Source organism: Ictidomys tridecemlineatus, chromosome 5, assembly GCF_052094955.1.
Source record: "Ictidomys tridecemlineatus isolate mIctTri1 chromosome 5, mIctTri1.hap1, whole genome shotgun sequence".
Taxonomy (NCBI): domain Eukaryota; kingdom Metazoa; phylum Chordata; class Mammalia; order Rodentia; family Sciuridae; genus Ictidomys; species Ictidomys tridecemlineatus.
The window spans coordinates 134,095,651-134,116,727 of record NC_135481.1 but is presented as its reverse complement, the minus strand read 5'-3'; the positions used below and the strand labels follow the sequence as shown (position 1 = coordinate 134,116,727).

General features: G+C 38.8%; 1 protein-coding gene and 1 long non-coding RNA gene across 3 annotated transcripts in view; one reads left to right on the top strand and one right to left on the bottom strand.

The window, feature by feature from the left end:
• Nucleotides 1–11,061: 11,061 nt before the first annotated feature.
• C5H15orf40 (chromosome 5 C15orf40 homolog) lies at nt 11,062–16,252 on the bottom strand. The gene is made up of 4 exons (XM_005320192.5): nt 16,112–16,252; nt 15,097–15,223; nt 12,771–12,898; nt 11,062–11,176 (listed from the first exon to the last, which is right to left on the bottom strand). Exons 1-4 carry the CDS (start codon nt 16,214–16,216, stop codon nt 11,081–11,083), a joined length of 456 nt encoding a protein of 151 aa, XP_005320249.1. The 5' UTR covers nt 16,217–16,252; the 3' UTR covers nt 11,062–11,080.
• LOC120886217 (uncharacterized) overlaps nt 16,250–21,077 on the top strand; it is a 34,957-nt gene continuing 30,129 nt past the window's right edge. For both annotated transcript variants that reach the window (XR_005729012.2, XR_013439396.1), the window contains exon 1: nt 16,250–16,854. This is a non-coding gene — a long non-coding RNA (uncharacterized LOC120886217). The remainder of the gene's footprint in view (nt 16,855–21,077) is intronic.

The window sequence follows — 21,077 nt, the reverse complement described above, 5'->3', positions numbered from 1 at the left end:
CTGGGAATCAGACACAGTGCCTCACATGTACGAGGCAAATGCTCTACCTCTGAGCTACAACTCCAGCCCCTTGATATTTTTTTTAAGAGGGAAATCAAGAATAAGCTGTAAAATGAGGAAAAACTCCTTCTCAGTTCAGTGTCTTGATCTTTTTGGTGGATGGGATTAGGGCACACATCATTTTATACAAACTTTTAAAGCTTTTTGCTAACTTAAAACCTAGCAGGGAAAAAATTTGCATGTTATACAAAAGTTTATAATCCTTTGAAGATAATGCTACGTTTTAACTGTTTTGGTATTTGACTTGGGTTGATTTTACAGTATTTTATTCATTTCTAGATGCATACTTTTGCTGCTTCCTCTTCTATAAATATAGTGATATTGTCATTTCCTTTCAGAGAATTCATTCTACTTCATATAATTTTAATAAGTTTTATTGAAAACAAAAATTTTAAAAAGATTTAAGCAACTTCACTCCCAAATTTTGGCAGTTAGTCTATTTATTGATTTGGTAAGTTGATCTATTTGGATTTTATTACTCAGTCCTTCATATCTGATTAAAGAGCTTCAGAGGAATATTACGAGTATAAGTTTCAGGGCTGGGGTTGTGGCTTAGTGGTAGAGCGCTTGCCTGGCAAGTGCAGGACCCTGGGTTTGATCCTCAGCACCACATAAAAATAAATAAGTGAAATAAAGGTATAATTAAAAAATAAATATTTTTTAAGTATAAGTTTCATCATAGATCAAAGGAATTAAAAGTGAACTTCCTAAATCTACTTTTTCTTTTAGCACCCCACTCTAGGGTTCTTGAGATTGACTTCCCCAGGTACTTCTCCATGCTCTAGATCCATTTCTCCACCTCTGACCCTTTTCCTGAAGAGTCATCTTTTCTTCAGGTAACTGTTTTATTGGAAAGGATGCACCTAATTAAATATTCACATAGAAATGTAAATAAATTTATTTTAAAGAGAGAATTTTTTAATATTTTAATTTTTTAGTTTTCGGTGGACAAAACATCTTTATTTTATTTTTATGTGGTGCTGAGGATCGAACCCAGTGCCCCACGCATGCCAGGCGAGCGCACTACCACTTGAGCCACATCCCCAGCCCAGAAATGTAAATAAATTTTTAACCTGAGGTTTTTACTATACCCTTCTGTAATCATATTAATAGACAACAGGCCAGTGGTGTTACATAAACATGGATCTTGATACTACAAATGTTTAGCCTAGAGAGTAAAAAATGGCCTGACTTCATCTCAGTATCTTCTGAAAGTAGGAAGATTATTAAAAATATCTATCAACTAATGAAACACGGGCACTGACCAGTTGAGACAGTAGCTGATTATGGCATTAGAACAGGATCCTGTGCTGTGCCAACTGTGGGAAACCACCCTTGAGCTATTTGAGCATCTTCAATCGGCCTTGAGCCAAGGAGATTTAGATTTGACATTGCAATCTGTTTTGTGGCTTCTTCCACTCAATGGATTGTGCAATGCACTGGCCTCTGTCTTCACATGGCTAGGGAGACTGATCTCCTAGCTCTGGAGTTGGGCATAACCCATTGGAAATTGGATAGCCCACCTCCTACCTTATTTGGCGAAGAACATTCTATGGAAAACCTTTGAAGTTTCCCCCATGTGATAAAGCAAACACAGGCTCTAGCCCTCTCTATTTCCAGTGTGGAAGCTCGACCCTTAAGGTTGAAGAGCTGTCCTGCCCTGCCCTTGCTTTCTAAAATTACCTTTTGTGTTTTGTGTGGGTTTTTTTGTTTTTGTTTTTTGGTTTTTTTGCCGCTTTCTTTTCTTAGCCTTATTTTGTAGCCAGCTTGCATCATGCAGAGGAACCTCAAATTCCACCACCAGTACTGGATGTTGCTGAAAGCCAACTATTGACACCATTTAGGAGAGCTGTGGATTCAAGGGATAGCGCTGAGAGATGCTTCTTAAGATGCTCTGAAGAGGTTATTTTCCCATAGTATTTAAATATTTTAACATTTGGTACAGGTAGGCTGCATGTGTCTCATGAAAAAATGGAAAAAGTCCTTTTAACCTGAGTTATTTCTGCATTCTGTGTAAATAATCTATATTAGTGGTAGTTTTTGTTTTTAGCAGTCATTATCCACCTGCCCCCTGGTGTGCTTAAAACAAGATAGAAATAAAAGGCATGGTTATTGCTTCAGAAAACAACATGAAAAAATAACATAATTTAAGAGTAAGAACAAAAAGTTAAAATCATGTTAAATAGAATTCTTTTTTTTTTTTTTTTTAAAGAGAGAGTGAGAGAGGAGAGAGAGAGAGAGAATTTTAATATTTATTTTTTAGTTCTCAGTGGACACAACATCTTTGTTTGTATGTGGTGCTGAGGATCGAACCCGGGCCGCACGCATGCCAGGCGAGCGCGCTACCGCTTGAGCCACTTCCCCAGCCCCTAGAATTCTTGAGAAAGTTTGTTGTATCACATACTGCATTCAATTTAAGGAGTCCTGGCTTCAAATCCTGTGCTTGCAAAGGTACCTGACCTTGAGACACTCAACTCTTGTGACTATTTGCTCACTTGGGAAAATGGGGACAATATATACTTGCCCCCTTACAGAGTTATAAAAATAAATAACCAACTGTAGAATAGGAATAACTTGAGAATAGGAACTAGAATTGTGACCTTTAAACCCCAAGGGCACATAATAGGCCTAATGTAAACATTTGTTGAATCAACCAGTGAAGACTGTGATGTGCAGTGTTGATATGAAGTTGTAAAGTAACTGATAGAAGATGAGGTAGAGAAGGAGACACTGAGAATTAAGAAGTTATGGTGGTTTCCCTATGTGAACTCATATGTGAGTAGACAACAAAAGAAGAACTTGAGGAAATAACATGCACTTTGAATGTGGAAGAAAGTCAATAAGAAAGTTGAGCTAAAATTAGTAGCATTTGCTGTTTGGAAATTGGCACTGACTTAAAAATGTCAAATGTTGATTATTGAACCTATCAGATTAATGTCATTTTGAAAACAGCTTGCTGGGGACTTGTCTATTTTTGTATTTTGTTTTTCAGTGGTAGAAGGATTTGGGATATAGGAAGAATAACAACCTTGAGTCACTGCTTTGAGAATAGTTTTTGGTTTCTTGAAACTATGTAGGAAAAAAATATCTGGGAAGATTTCTAGCGTGGTTTTGGTTTCCAAAGTTGCATTCCTTATAATGCTCACAGATCAGGATATAATTTTTCCTTTTGTATTTTATCTGCCTAAGGAAAAATATAGGACTTTATAATAGAATAAATAGTGACGAAATGTCAGTCAGTCCCGTCTCCCCTTCCCCCAAGAAGAGTCTCCAGCTGGGGTTGTGGCTCAGTGGTAGAGCACGTGCCTAGCATGTGTGAGGCATTGGGTTTGCTCCTCAGCACCACATAAAAATAAAGGTATTGTTTCCATCTGTAATTAAAAACAATAGTTTTTAAAAAGCAAGGTGTCATGTCAATTTAACTTTAGAATGCTAAAATGGAAGGAAGTGATCTTTCACTATAAAAATTACTGTCAGGACTAATTTTGAACTCTAAGAAAAGCAATGCATGTTATTCCTAAATACATTTTTTTAATACCTTAAACATTTCCTACTTTCTATTTCACTGATTGATTAAACCTCTGTTATTACAGTGACACAATACCGGAAATAATCAAGAAGGAAATGTTTATTTTGGCTGTCTCCTTGGCCCTGTATGTTTTTGAGTCTATGGCAGAGCAGTACATGATGGCAGAGGAGGCCTGGTCATGTTATGGTGGTTTGGAAGTGAAAGAGAGAGGAAAGGGCTTGAGTTCAAATATTGCCTTCAAGGGCATGCTGCTAATGACATAACTTTCTCACTTGACCCCATCTCTTAAAGTTTCTATTCTCTCAGTGACATCATAGGCTGGGAGCCAATCCTTTCACATATGTGCCTTTGGGAGGCATTCAAGATCCAAACTCTATCTGGGCATAGTAGTACAGACCTGTAAGCCCAAAAACTTAGGAGGCTGAGGCAGGCGGACCCCAGGTTTGAGACTAGCCTGAGCAACTTAGCAAGGCCCTGTCTCAAAAAAACAAAACAAAAAGACAATAGGCGGGGGGGGGGGGGGGGGGGGCCAGGCTGGGTGTGTATCTCAGTAATAGGACACTTCTAAGTTCAACTCTCAGTAGCCCCCCAACATAACACACAAAGATCTAAACTATAGCAGAACCCAAACACAAGATTTGGCTACATATGAAAAATATGCTGTAATTTATAGTGATGCCCTAGCACAGTTAGTAGTGAAAAAAAATAATTAGGAAATAATATTCCCAGGTCGAGGTGGTTTATATTACCATTGTATTGTTAACTGGAAATCATTACTAATGAAAGCAGTTCGGTAATGACAAAGAGGTGTTGTATATGAATTATTCCCTGAAAAGTCTGTTTGGATTTTTTTTTGTCCTATATTTTGATCAAGGAATGAATGGATAGTTGTTTATTTCAAATGGGGACTTTAAAACTAAATTGAGTTTCCTTATGAGACTCCTAATTATGTAGGTCACTCAAAGAATTCTTCCTTTTTATAAACTTAGAAAGGTTATGCTTTTAAGATGTTCAAGTTTTTAATTTAGAATAAATTAAGACCAATAGGATTCATACATAGCTGTGTGTGTGACATTCTGTGATATCTAAACAAAGATTTCTCCTGGATCCTGCCATATTAAATTATTGTGGAATTGAATCAACAACTAGATCCAATTAGAAGATTATACCATTGGACTCCAGGGAAACCTTGAGAGTAAATATTTCATCCTTTCTAGAAATCTGTATGTTATCTATAGGGATCAGCTTTTGAGGAACATGCAAGTAGAGATCCCTTGATCTGTGGACATTCTGAGAGAGAATGGTCCTGGGCCACAATGGCTTCTTGGGTGTCTATCAGTAGGGCTGATAACACAAGCTATGACAGGGATGAGAAGAAGTAACTGCAGCTGCTGTAGCCATGCTCAGGCTTCCAGGTGCTACAGAAACTTCTGACCTCTGAGGATTTGGTTACCCATGCTATCAGATGAGAAACATGGAAGTGAGCCATGCATAATACCCCTTAGACTTAAAGATTTACAGGATAGGATGGGAGGAGCAGATTAATAAAGTAAAATGTGATTTGACTGCCCTCTTGTAGAATTAAATGAAATATTCACAAAAAGGATAAAATCATGTTGTTTGTGGTAACATGGATGGAGCTGAAGGGCATTATGTTAAATGCAATAAGCCAGGCCCAGAAAGACAAATATCACATATACTCACTTGGACAAGCTAAAAGTTGATCACAAAAAAGTAGAGACAAGAACAGAGGTCACTAGGAGTTAGAAGGAGAGGAGAAAGGAGGATAGAGGTTGGATAATGGGTACCAAAATATAGTTGGGGGGTAGTTCTAATGTTCTGTAGCACAATAGAATCATCATTGTGGTATATACCATTAATTATACACTTCAAAAATAACTAGAGAAGAGCTTAAAATAATATTTGAGGAGATAGAATGCTAATTACCCTGATTTGGTTATATTATACTATATACATGTGTCTAATTATAATATTGTACATAAATAAGTACAGATATTATACATCAGTTGCAAAATAAAAAATGTCTTACAAAGAAAGCACATATATGAAAGAATTACTAGGCACATAATGAGTAACTGGCCCATATCACATTTGTGCCTCTAGAGTTACAGGGAAGCATTTCTGGGTTGACTTGAATGTTAGAAGTTCATTTCAAAAAAATCTTTCACCATTGTTGTCATGGGATATGAGTTAATTTAGTAGGTGTTTTCATTCCTGTCCCTAAGGGGCACAGAGAGCCCCATGTATTAATTACCAGTTAGACTTTTTTTGGGTTTCAGTGACCTCCTGAGACAACTTCTGAAGAGGATGTAATGATGATCTCACAGGTTTTTTCCCACTGCCAGTGCCTCTAACTCCCTAAAGAATCTTCAGTGTCTTTGTCTGAATTCAGTAAATAAAGCTCTCTAATAACCATTAAAGGCAAGAGCTTCATTGTTTGTATTTTTTTCATTTTAAACTTTCCTTAACTGTATATTATGTGTATATACAAAATATCATAAAAAGTAAAACAATACAAAAATGAGTAGTCTGCATTCAACCTGATGTATATGGTTTTATCTTGTTCACCATGCTCACACAAGTGTATGTAAACTTGATGTACATATATTTTTCCCTTTCTTACTAAAGTGGAGTTATATATTTTTAATACCTGCATACATAAAATTATTTACTTAACAATATAATGCATCACTCTATGTCAGTAGCTATAAATTAGAAGTAAATTATGTGAATTTACTTTTGATTATGATTGTTCTCTTATAGGTGGATAGGTCCTTCCCATCTTTTTCTCCTTCCCTTTTTCCTCCTTTTCCCCTTTTCTTCCATTTTTCTTCCCTCCCTTTCTTTTTTTGCATTAACAATGCTGCATTGCTTTTATACATATGTCCTTTAGTGTTTTTATGTATCTATGAACATTCTCAAAAGTAGATTGTTGGTTTAAAAGGTCTATTTTTATTTTAATAAATGTTGACACATTTTTAAAACACTAGCAATTTACATTACCATCAGCAACATTTTGAGTGTACATGTATGTGCTGCCTCCTTCCCTGTGACTTCACCTTTTTTTCTCTGGATGTTCATGAGCTTTTTTAAAAATTTTGAAACCAGGAAATTCTTACTAGGTTGTATCTCCCTGTTGATTCTTTTGGTCATTGTTTCGCCTGGGACATTGCACCCTTTCTACAAATTCATCTTTTATTTCTTCAGTATTTTCTTAATTATATCTTTAAATATTTGTTCTGTTCCATTTCTTTGGTTCTGCTCTTCAGGAACCAATTATGTAGATGTTGATTTTCCTTCAACTGACTTCCATAGCTGCCATTTCCCTTTTGCTCACTGTTCTTTGTTTTGCCCTCTAAATTTCTTACCATGTTTTCAGACTCCTCTTTGTTGTTTTTTCCAATGTGAGTTTTATTTATTTGATGGTTTTTTTATTTCTCAGTTTAAAAAGCACATTTTGCCACATGTGAGCAACCACCATATTGGACATTACAGCTTTATAAGAGGATTAAAGGCTTGAAGTTGGTGACTTGACTCATTCCCTTATTCTTCAGAGACCCAATTCCCCAAAGCATCTTTAAGGAAATCAGGTTTTAAAGCAATTTGAAAGCCACCGTGATAGCAAAACCACATCATCGTGAGGTGAGTTTCATGTAGGAGTGACCAGGGAGTCTAACCTCTGGCTGCAAAGTTTAGGGATTCTGTACCCGAAATTTTATAAAGGTACTTGGGGGGATCTTAACGCAGACTAGGGTTATGCTAAACTTGTCAACTGAATTAAAAGAACTGTTGGAAGAAAGCCTTTTTATAGCACAGAAAGAGTCCCTGGATCATGGATCCAGTTGTTCTAGAAGAGGAGCTGTGGCTGATACTAGATCCATTCCAGTGGAAGAAATGAGAGCTCAGATGGTCATAGTTTCCTGGTTCTGATCCCAGGCTTTCCAATCAGGATTAACATGATGACATGGGGAACAGCATGTACTCAGTGGAGAATCCCACTATATATACTGTCTGGAAGGTGTATTCACTCAAATAAGTTGCCATCATGATTAGAAATTAGTTCCTTGCCAAATGCCCAGCCCAATTCTAATTTTAGAAACACAGACTACAGGAGATTTCTGACAGCTGCAACATTAAAGGGGGTACTCAGGACCATACTGATTCCACCATGGCACTGGAATCCCTAAGAACCCAACTGACCCAAGTAAAGACAGTCCTGAGGTAAATTCCTTAAGATATGAGGGGTCTAAGGAACATTTCTAGAAAGACAAGAAAGATTAATGTGTGATACAGATTGGCAGTACAAAATGAATTTCCTAATTGGGCTGGGGTTGAGGCTCAGTGACAGAGCACTTGCTTCGCATATGTGAGTCACTGGGTTCAATCCTCAGCACCACATAAAAATAAATAAACAAGATATTGTGCCCATGTATAACTAAAAAAATATTTTTTAAAAAAAGAATGAACTTCTTAATAGTGCTGGTTCACTTCAAAAGGAATTGTTAATTCCCTACATCAAGTTACATTGGCTTTCTGCTATTGCATTATAGTGCCACCTCTAGTATATAAATTGAAAATCTAGCTTCTTAAGTTTTTGGTTTCTAGTCATTTGCATTAAAGCAATGTGATTGGGGCCTGGTAGGTTCTATAATTTGTCTTCTATTTTACATTTAAGGAACCAAAACCCTGGGATATCTAAGAGGGATGTATGCTGGTAGCCCACAACCCAAAAAAACTGCCTCTAAATTTTTTGAGTTTGGGCTGCTTAGAACTTGATTCTCACTCTATCTTCCGTCTTTCATCTACACCTGTCTGGGTGTGGATGGTCTATGGGAATCAGGAATCCAAAAATCTTTGCTCCTACCTCCAGGGCAGAATAAACCAGGTTTTTCTTTCCTAGTATATAGTGTAGTCACCAATGTTATTGTTAAACCATTTTGTCAAGAGTAATTATGTAACCAGGCAATGTGGCACATGCCTGTAATCCCAGGGGCTAGGGAAGCTGAGGCAGGAGGATGGTGAGTTCAAAGACAGTCAAGGTAATTTAGTTATTTAAATTACTATAACTTGCACCAAATATATAAGAATGTATTATCTTTTCAGCTTTAATATAGATGTGATTTCTGATAGACTTTACAAATATTGAAAATAGTTTCCAGGTCCTCTTCATTTTTTTAAGGATCTTTGGGGATTTGGAAGAAATAATGGATTTTAAGATTTTAAGTTACCACTGAGATGGAAGGAAATTCAGTGTCTTCTCAGCTGGGTGCAGTGGTACGCACCTGTAATTCCAATGACTCAGGCTGAGGCAGGAGGATCAAAATGTCAAGGCCAACCTGGGCAATTTAGTGAAAGCCTCAGAAACTTGGCAATACCCTGTCTCAAAGAATAAAAAGGACTGGGGATGTAGCTCAGTGAAAAAGTATCCCTGGGCTCAGTCTCCAGTATCAAAAAATAATAAAATTTAAAAATAAAAATTCAATTATTTCTCAAAAATAATTGTTACAAGTCTTGATTATTATTTACTTTTTTACAAAATGCTCTATACAGTTTTTAAAAGATGTTAAAACTTTTTTTTTCATTTAATTTTTTTGTACCAGGGACTGAACCCAGGAGCATTTAACCACTGAGCCACATCCTCAGCTCTTTTTTTTTCTTGGAGACAGGGGTCTAAGGCCCTAAGTTGCATAGGGCCTCCCTAAATTGCTGAGGCTAGTTTTGAACTCATAATCCTCCTGCCTCAGCCTCCTGAGTTGCTGGGATTTACAGGCATAAACTACTGTACCTAGCATATTTTTGCACTGAGAACATTATCTTAAAATATAAGGTAAGACTACAAAAGCAGCATGACAGATTTCCTCTGTTACTTGAAAACTGGATTAAGAGGCAAACTCCAGATTTCAGAAACACTGGAAATATTATAATTTTTGTTTATAATTAGGATAATTGCAATAAATAAGGAGTCAGAGGATCTGGGTTCTAGTTGCCATTTTGTGTGATATGATCTTCAGTAATTCTCCCAACTTCTGGATATCAGAAACCTCATCACAAAGCAAATATTTAAATCAGTCATCCTGAATATCCTTTCCAGCTATATTATATTATAATACCATGAAATCAGAATTACAAGTTTCAGGCTGTTTGAAGTCAGGAATTTTAGAACCTGTGTTCAAGGTACAGTGCTCTTAAAAATTTTGTGTGTGTGTGTATGTGTGCCAGAGATTCAACTCGGGCACTCGACCACTGGTCCACATCTACAGCCCTATTTTGTATTTTAGAGACAGGATCACACTGAATTGCTTAGCACCTTACTTTTGCTGAGGCTGGCTTTGAACTCTTGATCTTCCTGCCTTAGCCTCCTGAGCTGCTGGGATTACAGGTGTGCGCCACCACATCCAGCATAAATTTCTACTTTTTGAGTCTTTACACACACATACACACACACACATTTTTTGGTTCTAATTAGTTATACATGATAATAGAATGCATTCTGACACATCATACATAAATGGAGTATAACTTCTCATTCTTCTGGTTGTACATGATGTAGGATCATACCAGTCATACACATCAAATCACATCCCCATATATGCACATGGTATTTATTCTACTATGCTTGCTTGCTTGCTTTTTTGGTACTGGGGACTGAACTCAGGGCCACTTGATCACTGAGCCACATCTCCAGCCCTAGTTTGTATTTTATTTAGAGACAGGGTCTCACTGAGTTGACTAGCACCTCACTTTTGCTGAGGCTGGCTTTGAACTTGCGATTCTCCGCCTCAGCCTCTCGAGCTGCTGGGATTACAGGCGTGTGCCACCACAAGTGGCCATTCTACTATCCTTTCTACTCCCATATCCCTCTTCTCCCTTCACTGCCCTCTGCCTAATCCAAAGAACTTCTAGTCTTCCCTAGCTACTCCTCTTATTGTGAATTAGCATCTACATCAGAGAAAACATTCAGCCTTTGAGTTTTTGGAATTGGCTTATTTTGCTTAGCATGATATTCACCAGCTCCATCCATTTACTGGCATATGCCATAATTTCATTCTTCTTCAAGGATAATATTCCATTGTGCATCTATCCCATAATTTCTTTATCCATTCATCTGTTGAAGGGCACCAAAGCTGGTTTCATAGTTTAGCTATTGTGAGCTAAGCTGCTATAAACATGGATGTGGCTGTATCACTGTAGTATGCTGATTTTAAGTCCTTTGGGTATAAACGGAGGAGTGGGATAGCTGGGTCAAATGGTGGTTTCATTGTAAATTTTCTGAGGAATCTCCATATTGCTTTCCATTGGGGTTGCACCAATTTGCAGTCCCACTAGCAATGTATGAGTATACATTGTTCCCCACATTCTCACCTCCATTTTTGTGTTTGTGTGAATTTAAATATATTTTTCCTATTTAGCCGCCTCTTCATTGATAGAAATTAAAAAGTCCCTCAAGGATGTACTTTTCATTTTTTGATTTTATTTTTTTTCGGCTTCCTTTTTTAATTTCTCCAAGATTTCTTCTGCAGTTGTAGAGGCCAAAAGCTTCACCACCTTTTCACGAGATTTACCACCCTGAATCAAAAGAAAGAAAGCACAGTAAGCATTCTAATGCCTTAAGGGACAGCAGACTTCCATTGTACCCATCACAGCCATATTTTCATGGGGACATTATAGATGGCTTATGCACACTTTCTCCTGACCACATCTGGTCCAACCAAAAACTATCTCTTTGCTTCCACCTGACTATAGATTTTTACAACTCATCAAGGTTTTTAGTTTTATACCTTAATTTCTAAAATGATAAAAGTTTGGCATCAGAATTTCAAAATGATGAATTACAATATTCTAGTTTCAAGTAACTCTTTTGTTTAAAGATACAAATAATTTTAAAATACCAAAGTAAATATTGCATTTTCTAGAAACTTTGCATAATCTTAAATAAAAACAAGTTGCTGGGCTGGGGTTGTGGGTCAGTGGTACAGTACTTGCCTAGCATGTGTGAAGCACTGGGTTCTTCAGCAACACATAAAATAGATAAATAAATAAAATAAGGGCAATGTGTCCATCTACAACTTAAAAAGTCCAAAGAGCCACTACAATATCCAAGTGCTATGATTTCACTATCACTTAAAACAATTTTTAAAAAGATATGTTCTCAAGCACATCTTTTATTTATTTATTGGGGGGGGTATTGGGATTGACTCAGGGGCACTCAACCCCTAAGCCATATCTCCTGCCCTATTTTGTATTTTATTTAGAGACAGGGTCTCACCAAGTTGCTTAACACCTCGCTTTTGCTGAGACTGGCTTTGAACTCACAATCCTCCTGCCTTAGACTCCCAAGCCACTCAAGCACATCTTTTAAAGATAAAATCTGAACAGGAATTTATATAGATTGGCATAATTTGTACAGGTAGAAAAGTGGGGAGACCCTTTCAGGCAAATGTCCAAACATGAGTACTGGCAGAAATTAAGAAATGACCTGCCACGGCTTGGGGATGGCAGAAGAAACAGGAGTTTATTTATCAAGGTGCAGTTTATTTATCAAGGATGTTGAATGCCACCAGATACGATCTATATTACATAGCCTTGAAAATCAAGTAAAACTTCAAGATATAAAGATGGCTGGGTCCCACACTTACATACTCAATTTCAAGATTCTGCACTCTAAATTCTATGTTTAAGGTAATGCCCAGGAACCTGTATTGAGAATCATTCCTCAGTGATTTTGAAGTATAAAACCATGTTACTAATGACTACATATGAATCCACTAATTTCCTGAGGAGCTTCTTCTAGTGAACAAAGACAACATGGAGGATTAGAAATACCTGATGAACTCCAATGGAGATGACAACAAGAAATCATTTTACATTTTTTTAGTGTGGTGATGTCTTAAGGAAGAATTGCAAGATTACCTCACAATGGGTTTGGGAAGGAAGAAAATGCTAGAAATGGTGGCAATTAATGAATCTAAGACAGTATAGACAACTCTGAATAAGGTTTGAGGCAGCAGAGACTACACAGGAAGAATTCAGATTTTTGTAATTAAATGAATATGTGAGTTAAAAACAAACTGGTTGTCCAAATAATGTGAAGAAGCAAATTAATATTTTATCATGATTATGTGGCAATAATCAAAGATGTTTGAAAAAAAGAGAGACCTACCTTATCCAAAATGACATCACTCCTCCTGAGTTCTAAAACCTTGGAAAGATACCGACAGAGCTCGGCATTAGCCTCTCCATCTGACGGAGGTGCTGCAATAGCTACATTTACGGCTTCAGTTGTCAAATCTGGAATGAAATGGTATGTACTGTATCCTTGAGGTTCTTTTTCTTCCTAAAGTGAGGCAGTTTTGTAAAAGAGCTTGCATTTGCCTGCCACATACTAGATTTTTTATTAATAACTGTTGGATTGGGTTTAATCCCCAGCAACAAAACACACACAAAAAAACTATTAAACTAATCTTACTTCAAGGAACATAAACATGATACATATGCAACTACCATTATAAAATAAATCCAGAAAAGAAAATAAATATTTGTCTATCCTGTTGACCAAGATGGACTTAAGAGTCCTGGAGAGCATCCTGGATTTAGGCAACTAGAAGCTGCACTTGGTCTAATAGAAAGAGCTCCAGGTAGGGAATTAAATTAGCTGAGCTTCAGCCCCAATAAGGTAACTAAGGAAGTGCATGAGCAAAGCAGCTTGCTGGATTGTACAGGGTTGTTTGGGTTCCCACATCAGGAAAAGTGGGATAGGTTCATCTCTTATGTGAGATGTATCTTAAGTGCTTTGAAAATTTGATAATGTCTATTTAACATTTACATAGTATTTACTACCCACCAATTTGAAGCACACATGAATATACTTGAAGGGCTCTATACATATTAACCTAAGCCTCATAATGACTTAGAAGACAGTAACACCATTATTATCTCCAATTTATAAGTGAGGAATTTGGAATCAAGTAATGTGTCCTATAGCTCTGCACGCACTATTATTAAGAAAGGGAAAGTATTTACTCAAAGCAGTTTACAAATGAGCTTGATCCTGCATATGGGGTTGCTCAGGCATTTCCACCCACTTACACCCAATGTAAACAACATGGCCAGAGAATCCACAAGAATGAGGTCATAAAACAACCCTCCTCCCATCCTGTCACCAAATCTCAGATGCCCAGTTTTTTACCTACAATGCGAATATTAAGACGTGTCTTAGAGTAGATGGAGAAGAAAGTGTTTATGTGAATTTTTGTCTTACTAAGGTACATAAAATACTTGTGTACTATAGAAATGATACCATCTTAGATTGATAAAATAAATGCTGGCCAAGGGGGTGTACCCAATAGAGATAAGCTAACATGGCCATTAGTACAAATAAGGCCTGTCTAGCACATCAATTGTGAGGTATTATTTTCAAAATATAAATATAATCTGGTATACAAAGCTTTAGAAGTAGAAAAGACTTTCAAGACAATTCGATAAATAGTTTTTAAACTTTTATCCTTTAAAATCCTTCATTTTTCCCAATTGTCTCTGAAATCCCAATATTTAAAACAAAAGTAGGGGCTGGGGATGTGGCTCAAGCGATAGCGCGCTCGCCTGGCATGCGTGCGGCCCGGGTTCGATCCTCAGCACCACATACAAAACAAAGATGTTGTGTCCGCCGATAACTAAAAAATAAATATTAAAATTCTCTCTCTCTCTCTCTCTCTCTCTCACACTCTCTCTTTAAAAAAATAAATAAATAAATAAAACAAAAGTAAACACATTTACAGAAGCCAAGTAACTGGCTGGCCTTTCTCCTTCACCAGAAGAGATTCCTGAGGCATTTCTAGAATTTGAGGGAATAGCTTGAAAGCCTCTTTGTCCAACTATCTAATGTGAAAAATGATAAAACTGGGCCTAGAAATGTTTTATATTGTTTTGACTGAAAAACAATTTCATGTAGGAGTTGATGGGGGTTTTAGATCTCAGATTTTCTCCTATTCCTTAGGTCAGTGATCACTAAATGAGACCGAAATGCCTTTTCTTTCTCTGGCCATTGTCTTTTCAGTTTTGGGATAGGAAAAATTAAGAATAATCTAGGGCTGGGATTGTGGCTCACTGGTGGAGTGTTTGCCTAACATGTGAGACACTGGATTTGAGTCTGAGCACCACATAAAAATAAATAAAATAAAGGTATTGTATTCACCCACAACTAAAAATGTATATATTAAAAAAGAATAATCTAGGCTGTACATAAGTGGCTTTCTTAAAATACCACATTTTTACCAATATATCTTTAGAAAGGAAAAGACAATAGTTTCATCTAACTGGGTATAATTTAAACATGTATTCAATTTCAAATACCTTTACATGAGAATCTAGATGCAAATGTAAAAATATACTCAACTGTCATAGGATCAACTGTCAGCTAAATGAGGCAAAGGGAAGGTGGAAGGGACACTTGATTCACACAAGAATCCCAACCCATTGTTCAGGTGTACCTGTTACAGCATTTTGTTTGGAGCCAGGCTTGGCATGGATGGATATGGTAACACAACCTTTAGGATCGACTGCCACAGGACCCAAGGGAGGAAGTGGTCTCTCTGCTTCCTTGCTTTGGCTTTTACTCTAAAATAAGAAACATAATTGTACAGGTTAAAAAATATTTCCCCACACATTTGATTCTTCCACTACTCCTCTTCACCTTTAATCAGAACAAAGTAGGCTTATTAGTCAGGGACTTCTGATTCAGAATGTTTTTCCCATGTCCTTCAAGGATTATGCCATGAAGTTTTCTTATAAACACCACAAAATATTTTTTCCTGCTTTGGAAGAAGACTCAACTCTGGCTTCCATACCTTAGTGCTTTGGATTCCTAAATCTGCTTTGTACTTCCCATTCCTCAGAAGCAGGGACAATTTACTACTATTCATTTTTGTATTAGATGTGGTCTAAACCTGAGTATGTCATGTGTGTGTCTGGAGGAGATGAAGTGGAAGGAACAACAGTGATTGACATTTAAAGACTGTGCTAGGAACTTAGAACCCATTCGAAAATTACAAACTTCTTAAGAGGGCAGTATGAAGGCAATGGATATATGAAGATGACACAAGGTCCTTGCTCTCATGGAGGTTAGACTGCAGTGAGAGCGAGAGAACGATCATAATTACAGTACACTGGGCTAAGTGCACCAAAAATATGCACACAGGGAGGAGGAAAGTAGCCCTCCTTGGGAGAGCGGGGAAGCTGCTAGCAGGAAGCAGTGCTTGAGTTGGAGTTAGCCATGCAAAGACGGTGGAAGAAGAACAGAGCCTTCCAAGCGAGAACAGGCGTCCGGTTCCTACTGCACCCGGTAGATGGCGAGGACAAAGTAGCCCAGGTGCAGGAGGAGGACTGAGCTCAGGTGCGGGGGAGACGGAGGACTGAGACACAACCAGCCGCCCGAGATGCCTTCCACACCCGCTCCGGGATCAGCCGGTGGCCCGCCCTCTCAACGCCATGGGGCTTGACACTAGCCTTGTTCGTCGCACTAGCTTTCTTAGGCATCTCGGCGCCAGAAGAGGAAGCCCGGGTGCCAAGTCCCGCCCGAAGATACTTAAACCGACCACCGAGCAGCACCATCCTTCTGGGAAGGCGCTGCTAGGCGGCCCGGCACCGGAAGTGTGCTGTGCGCCTGCGCAAGCAGCAGGCGGCCTGACTTCGGAAGGGCGCTCTGCGCCAAAATGCGTAGCGAGGATGGCCCCAACACCCGAGCCCTCGTCCAGCCCGAGAGCGACTCCTCGTGGCTGGCGAGAGAGTCCTTGTCTCGAACCCAGGGGTCTGTGATCTGATTGGGCCATGACCCTTTTCCCCTCGCAAGTGGGAAAGGCGCGGCACCTCTGGTCTTTGCTCACGAGGGGAAAGAGGAAGGTATCGCTGCTTCTCAAGATTGAAGTGTGCTGCCAAGAGAGCACGGAATCAGCGTCTTCTCGCCTCTGCAGCCAACGCGCAGGGATAGACAGAGCTCACTTGCTTCCCATGGCCACAGGTCGAGGGCTTGGCCTTTTCCATGAAACCGGAGTGTTTGCGCCCGAGGCGGTTAGGATCCCTTGATATAAAAGAAGAAGAAATATTCTATGACATGTAATATGGCTACACATGAACTGGAAAAGTCAGCAGAAACAAGATCATGGAGTCGTTCAAGGGGTTGAAGCTAGGGATTGGCACAGCCCAGTTTACCTTAGAAAGACCATTGGCTGCAGTATGGCGAAAAACCAGAGGTAAGAAGAGCTACCACATAAATGGGAGATAGTGGCCTGAACCAAAAAAATTAACTACAGTGGGGTTATCTGACCTTTGTAAGGATCTTCAGAACTGACATGATCAGAGCTTAGGAGAATGAGTGCATTGGGGAATGAAAGCAAAGAGTCAAGAAACCTGCCCAGGTTTAGGAGTGGAGTAACAAGTTTGAAAGTACAGGTTTGGACATAGTAAGTTTGAGATGATTATGGGACATCCAAGTAGAAATATCGAGATAATTAAATGGATGTAACTGAAGTTTGAGAGGTCAAGGCTGATGCTGGCGATTTTGGAGTCATCTGAGAATAAATGATAACTGAAGCCATGGAAATGGATGAGAGACAGGCCCAGGATAGGACCCTAAGGGCAGGGAGAGAAGCCACCCACAGTGTAAGGAGGGCAGCTAAGAGAAGTCAATGGTGATGAATACCACAGCAAAGACATGTAAAATAAAGATTAAGTGTCCCCAAAATTTAAGGAAAAAGTGGTTCTGGTGACCCAGGCAGGAGCAGTTTCCTGACTTCACTGTGAAGGAATAACTGATGTTTGAAGGGCACACAACATGTAGAGACTTCAGTTTTCAAACTATATGAGTTAACTATTTGAAGGTCGTTGATAGTAATGAGCCAGGAGGTTACCTCAGTTTCCTGAGATGGTGGGGTCTGAGGTAGGTTTGGTGGTAGAACTGGAAATTCTTCATACATACATACATACACACACACACACACACACACACACACACACACGTTTTTTAGTTGTTGATGGACCTTTATTTTATTCATTTATATGTGGTGCTGAGGACCAAATCCAGTGCTTCACGCATGCTAAGCAAGTGCTCTACCACTGAGCCACAACCCCAGCCCCTGGAAATTCTTTTATTAGATAAGGAACAGATAAGGAGGTGATAAAGGTGCAGAGAGGAACAGACTTAGAGGACACTGGTAGAGCTGTCTGTTGAAACTTACCAGCAGTACTGTTGGTCTAGTTGAAGTTGTGAAAGAAAACTGGTGAAGGACTAATCACACAGAGACGCTCCAAGGAGAGAGGCATAAGCAGATTTATGGTCAGGCCAGATAGGCTGCTCTGTGCAGAGAGAGCAGCAGCAAGCAAGGGAGAGCAGCAGCAACTCCCAGTTGGAGTATTACCTTTTATAGGCCAGAATCATGACCGCCCTCCTGTTAGGGGCAGATTTAGCCCTCCAGACTGGTGTAGCATCACCTGATTTTGCAGAAAGCAAGTGATTGTTTCTTGAGAACAGAGAAAAGTATCTTTTTATCTCTCAAGGAGAAAACAGAGACTAGCAAATTTCTGTATCTTGAAGAACAGTATTCATAAAGTGAGGGTGGGGAAATGAAGGTGGCTGTACTTACGCCAACAAGTTGGAGGTCATGATATCATTGAGGTCCCTATCTATCCAATCACATCATTTTATTGTACTTTTTTAGGTGGGGGGATGGGTACTAGAAATTTATCCCAGGGGCACTTTACTGTGAGCTACATCCCCATCCCTTTTTATTTTTTGAGACAGGATCTTGAAAAGTTGCTTCGGGCCTCACTAAATTGCTGAGGGTGGTCTTAAACTTGTGATCCTCCTGCCTCAGACTCCCAAGTTGCTGGGATTACAGGTATGCACCACCAGGCCAGAGTTATTGTAGTTTTGATGCTGGAGATTGAACCCAGGGCCTCATGCATGCCATGCACCCACTCTACAGTTAAGCTATACCTCTAGCCACAGTTACATTATTTTAAATGCCTGAACTCAGCAGGTTGTATACAAAAGTTGAGGGTTAATAAAGTGGTTTAAGTAATTAAGGAGGAAAAAGAACAAACGCAGGTCTAACTGGGTAGGGGAAAAAGTCAAGGTGCTGCATACTTAAGGCAGAAGTATGCCTTAATAACAGAACTGGAGAAGTATCCAAAGTTGTGGTCAGTGGGACATCTGAATTTACAATTTCTGAGGTATAACATAACAAAGACATGGTTGGGTCATGAAAGGAATGGATGAAGATTGCTGTAAGGAAGGAAATGGAAAATTAGTCTTAGATGGGTTGTCCATTTGGACACTGAGGCCACTCCACCTGAAGGTTTGGACAAGGAAAGTGAAAGCAAGGTATAAAAACCATAACTCTTTCCTGTGAAATCCGTTGAGAGTTGAGGCACAAACAGAGCATGACAGCACACACCTGTAATCCCAGCTACTCAAGAAGGTTTGGACAAGGAAAGTGAAAGCAAGGTATAAAAACCATAACTCTTTCCTGTGAAATCCGTTGAGAGTTGAGGCACAAACAGAGCATGACAGCACACACCTGTAATCCCAGCTACTCAAGATAAGGTAGGAGGATCACAAGTCTGAGACCAGTCTGGACAATTGAGGAACACTTGTCTCAAAAGGGTGGGGGGAGGCTGGGGATGTAGCTCAGTGGTAGGGTACTTGCATAGCATACGTAAAAGTTCAACCCTCAGTACTAACGTGGGGAAAACTGAGGGGCACAGAGCAGAACCAGAATTACATGCAGTCATTTATAGAATTTGTTTTAGACAAAATCCTGACCTCCTCAATTAGAACTTTGAAGGTTGTAATGGAAATAAAGGGGACACTTGTGATAGCAGATTATCAAAAGTATCTAGCAAGTGGCTAGGTGGGTGATGGGAAGAGTAAAGAGGTCCCTGCAAAGAGTGCCTTGAGTATGAGGATTATCACACCAGCCAGGGAAAGGAGGAAATATCAGCCCCATTTGCTACCAGTTGTTCCTGCCCAAGTCTCTGCATCTAGAGGGGACAGAGAGGGGCAGAGTGGGAAGAAATATTGTTTAACAGAGGAAAAAATGGGGATTATGATCCCAATGGCAGAAAATCCATATGTATTTATGCTGTTTTCATTTTATCTTCATCAATTTTGATTCCATTTAAAAATTTTCATTTTGTCTTAGCTTTACCAATGGAGAAAAAGGGGATTTTTTGAAGGATGTAAACTAGCCAAGAGAATAAATGCTCCATGTATCTCTGGAGCTGGGATTGCTATGGTTCCCTCCTGTGAAGGATGCTTTTTGTTAAATTCAAGGACAATTCCCAGATTTTGAATCTGTATAATAGAAAGCTGTTTGAAGACACTAGAAAGGGAAGTATAACAAATAAATATCAGACATTCTAGGGGCTGTGGCTGTAGCTCAGTGGTACAGCGCTCGCGTAGCACATGCAAGGCCCTGGGTTCAATCCTCAGCACCACATAAAAATAAGTAAATAAAATAAAGGGGGCTGGGGGTGTGGCTCAAGTTGTACATGAGGCATTGGGTTCGATCCTCAGCACCACATAAAAATAAAATAAAGGCAATATGTCCACCTAAAACTAAATAAAGGTACTGTGTCACTACAACTAAAAAATAAAATTAAAATATCATTCTATAATATTCCACACTTAAAAGTCTTACTTTAACATTCTAGAAGAATTGTCTATCTAGAAGATCTTGATTTCCAACTCCTTTAAAACTACAGATACTACTTATATGGATCAAAAACATTTTGATAATGCAAATAATTGACCTTAATTTGTTGGGTAGATACTAGAATATCAACACTTTCTTAATACTTATATTCTACCTTAACTACAGATTGATCAGGAATTCTTTTTAGTCTCATCATAAAGTTTGAGAATGACTATTTTGGGATGCAATATTTTCCTGCCTCTGTAGCTTGGGGGATAGAAGTGGGCTTAAATTCCATCTAGTACTACTTACTTACCTTTACAAACATTCATTTTTTTCCTATGAAATGGGTATTGTAATCTTATTCTTACACTGATGCTGAGAAACAAGAATGTATTTTATAAAGTAGCTGGCCCAGTGGTGCACACCTTTGATCTCAGCTATTTGACTGCTTCTCTGAGAAGGAAGGTCACAAGTTTGATGCCAGCCCAGGTAATTTAAGGGAGATCCCGTCTCAAAAATTTTAAAAAGGCTGGGGATATAGTTTGGTAGTAAAGCATGCCTGGTTTCAATCCCCAGTACTACCAAAAAAAAAAAAAAAAAAAAGTCCTTCAACAGGCTAAGTAACAACTCATATCACTATAATTAATAAACAATTGTGGGGCTAGGGATGTGGCTCAAGAGGTAGCGTGCTTGCCTGGCATGCATGCGGCCTGGGTTCGATCCTCAGCACCACATACAAAGATGTTGTGTCCGCCGAAAACTAAAAATAAATAAATAAA

Excerpts from the sequence above, each read along its gene's own strand:
- C5H15orf40 (XM_005320192.5), bottom strand. The coding sequence starts at position 16,216 with ATGGTGCTGCTCGGTGGTCGGTTTAAGTATCTTCGGGCGGGACTTGGC. Across the intron at positions 12,899-15,096 it reads CAAACAAAATGCTGTAACAG|ATTTGACAACTGAAGCCGTA; the intron begins GTACACCTGAAC and ends ATTTCATTCCAG. Across the intron at positions 11,177-12,770 it reads GTGATGTCATTTTGGATAAG|GGTGGTAAATCTCGTGAAAA; the intron begins GTAGGTCTCTCT and ends CTTTTGATTCAG.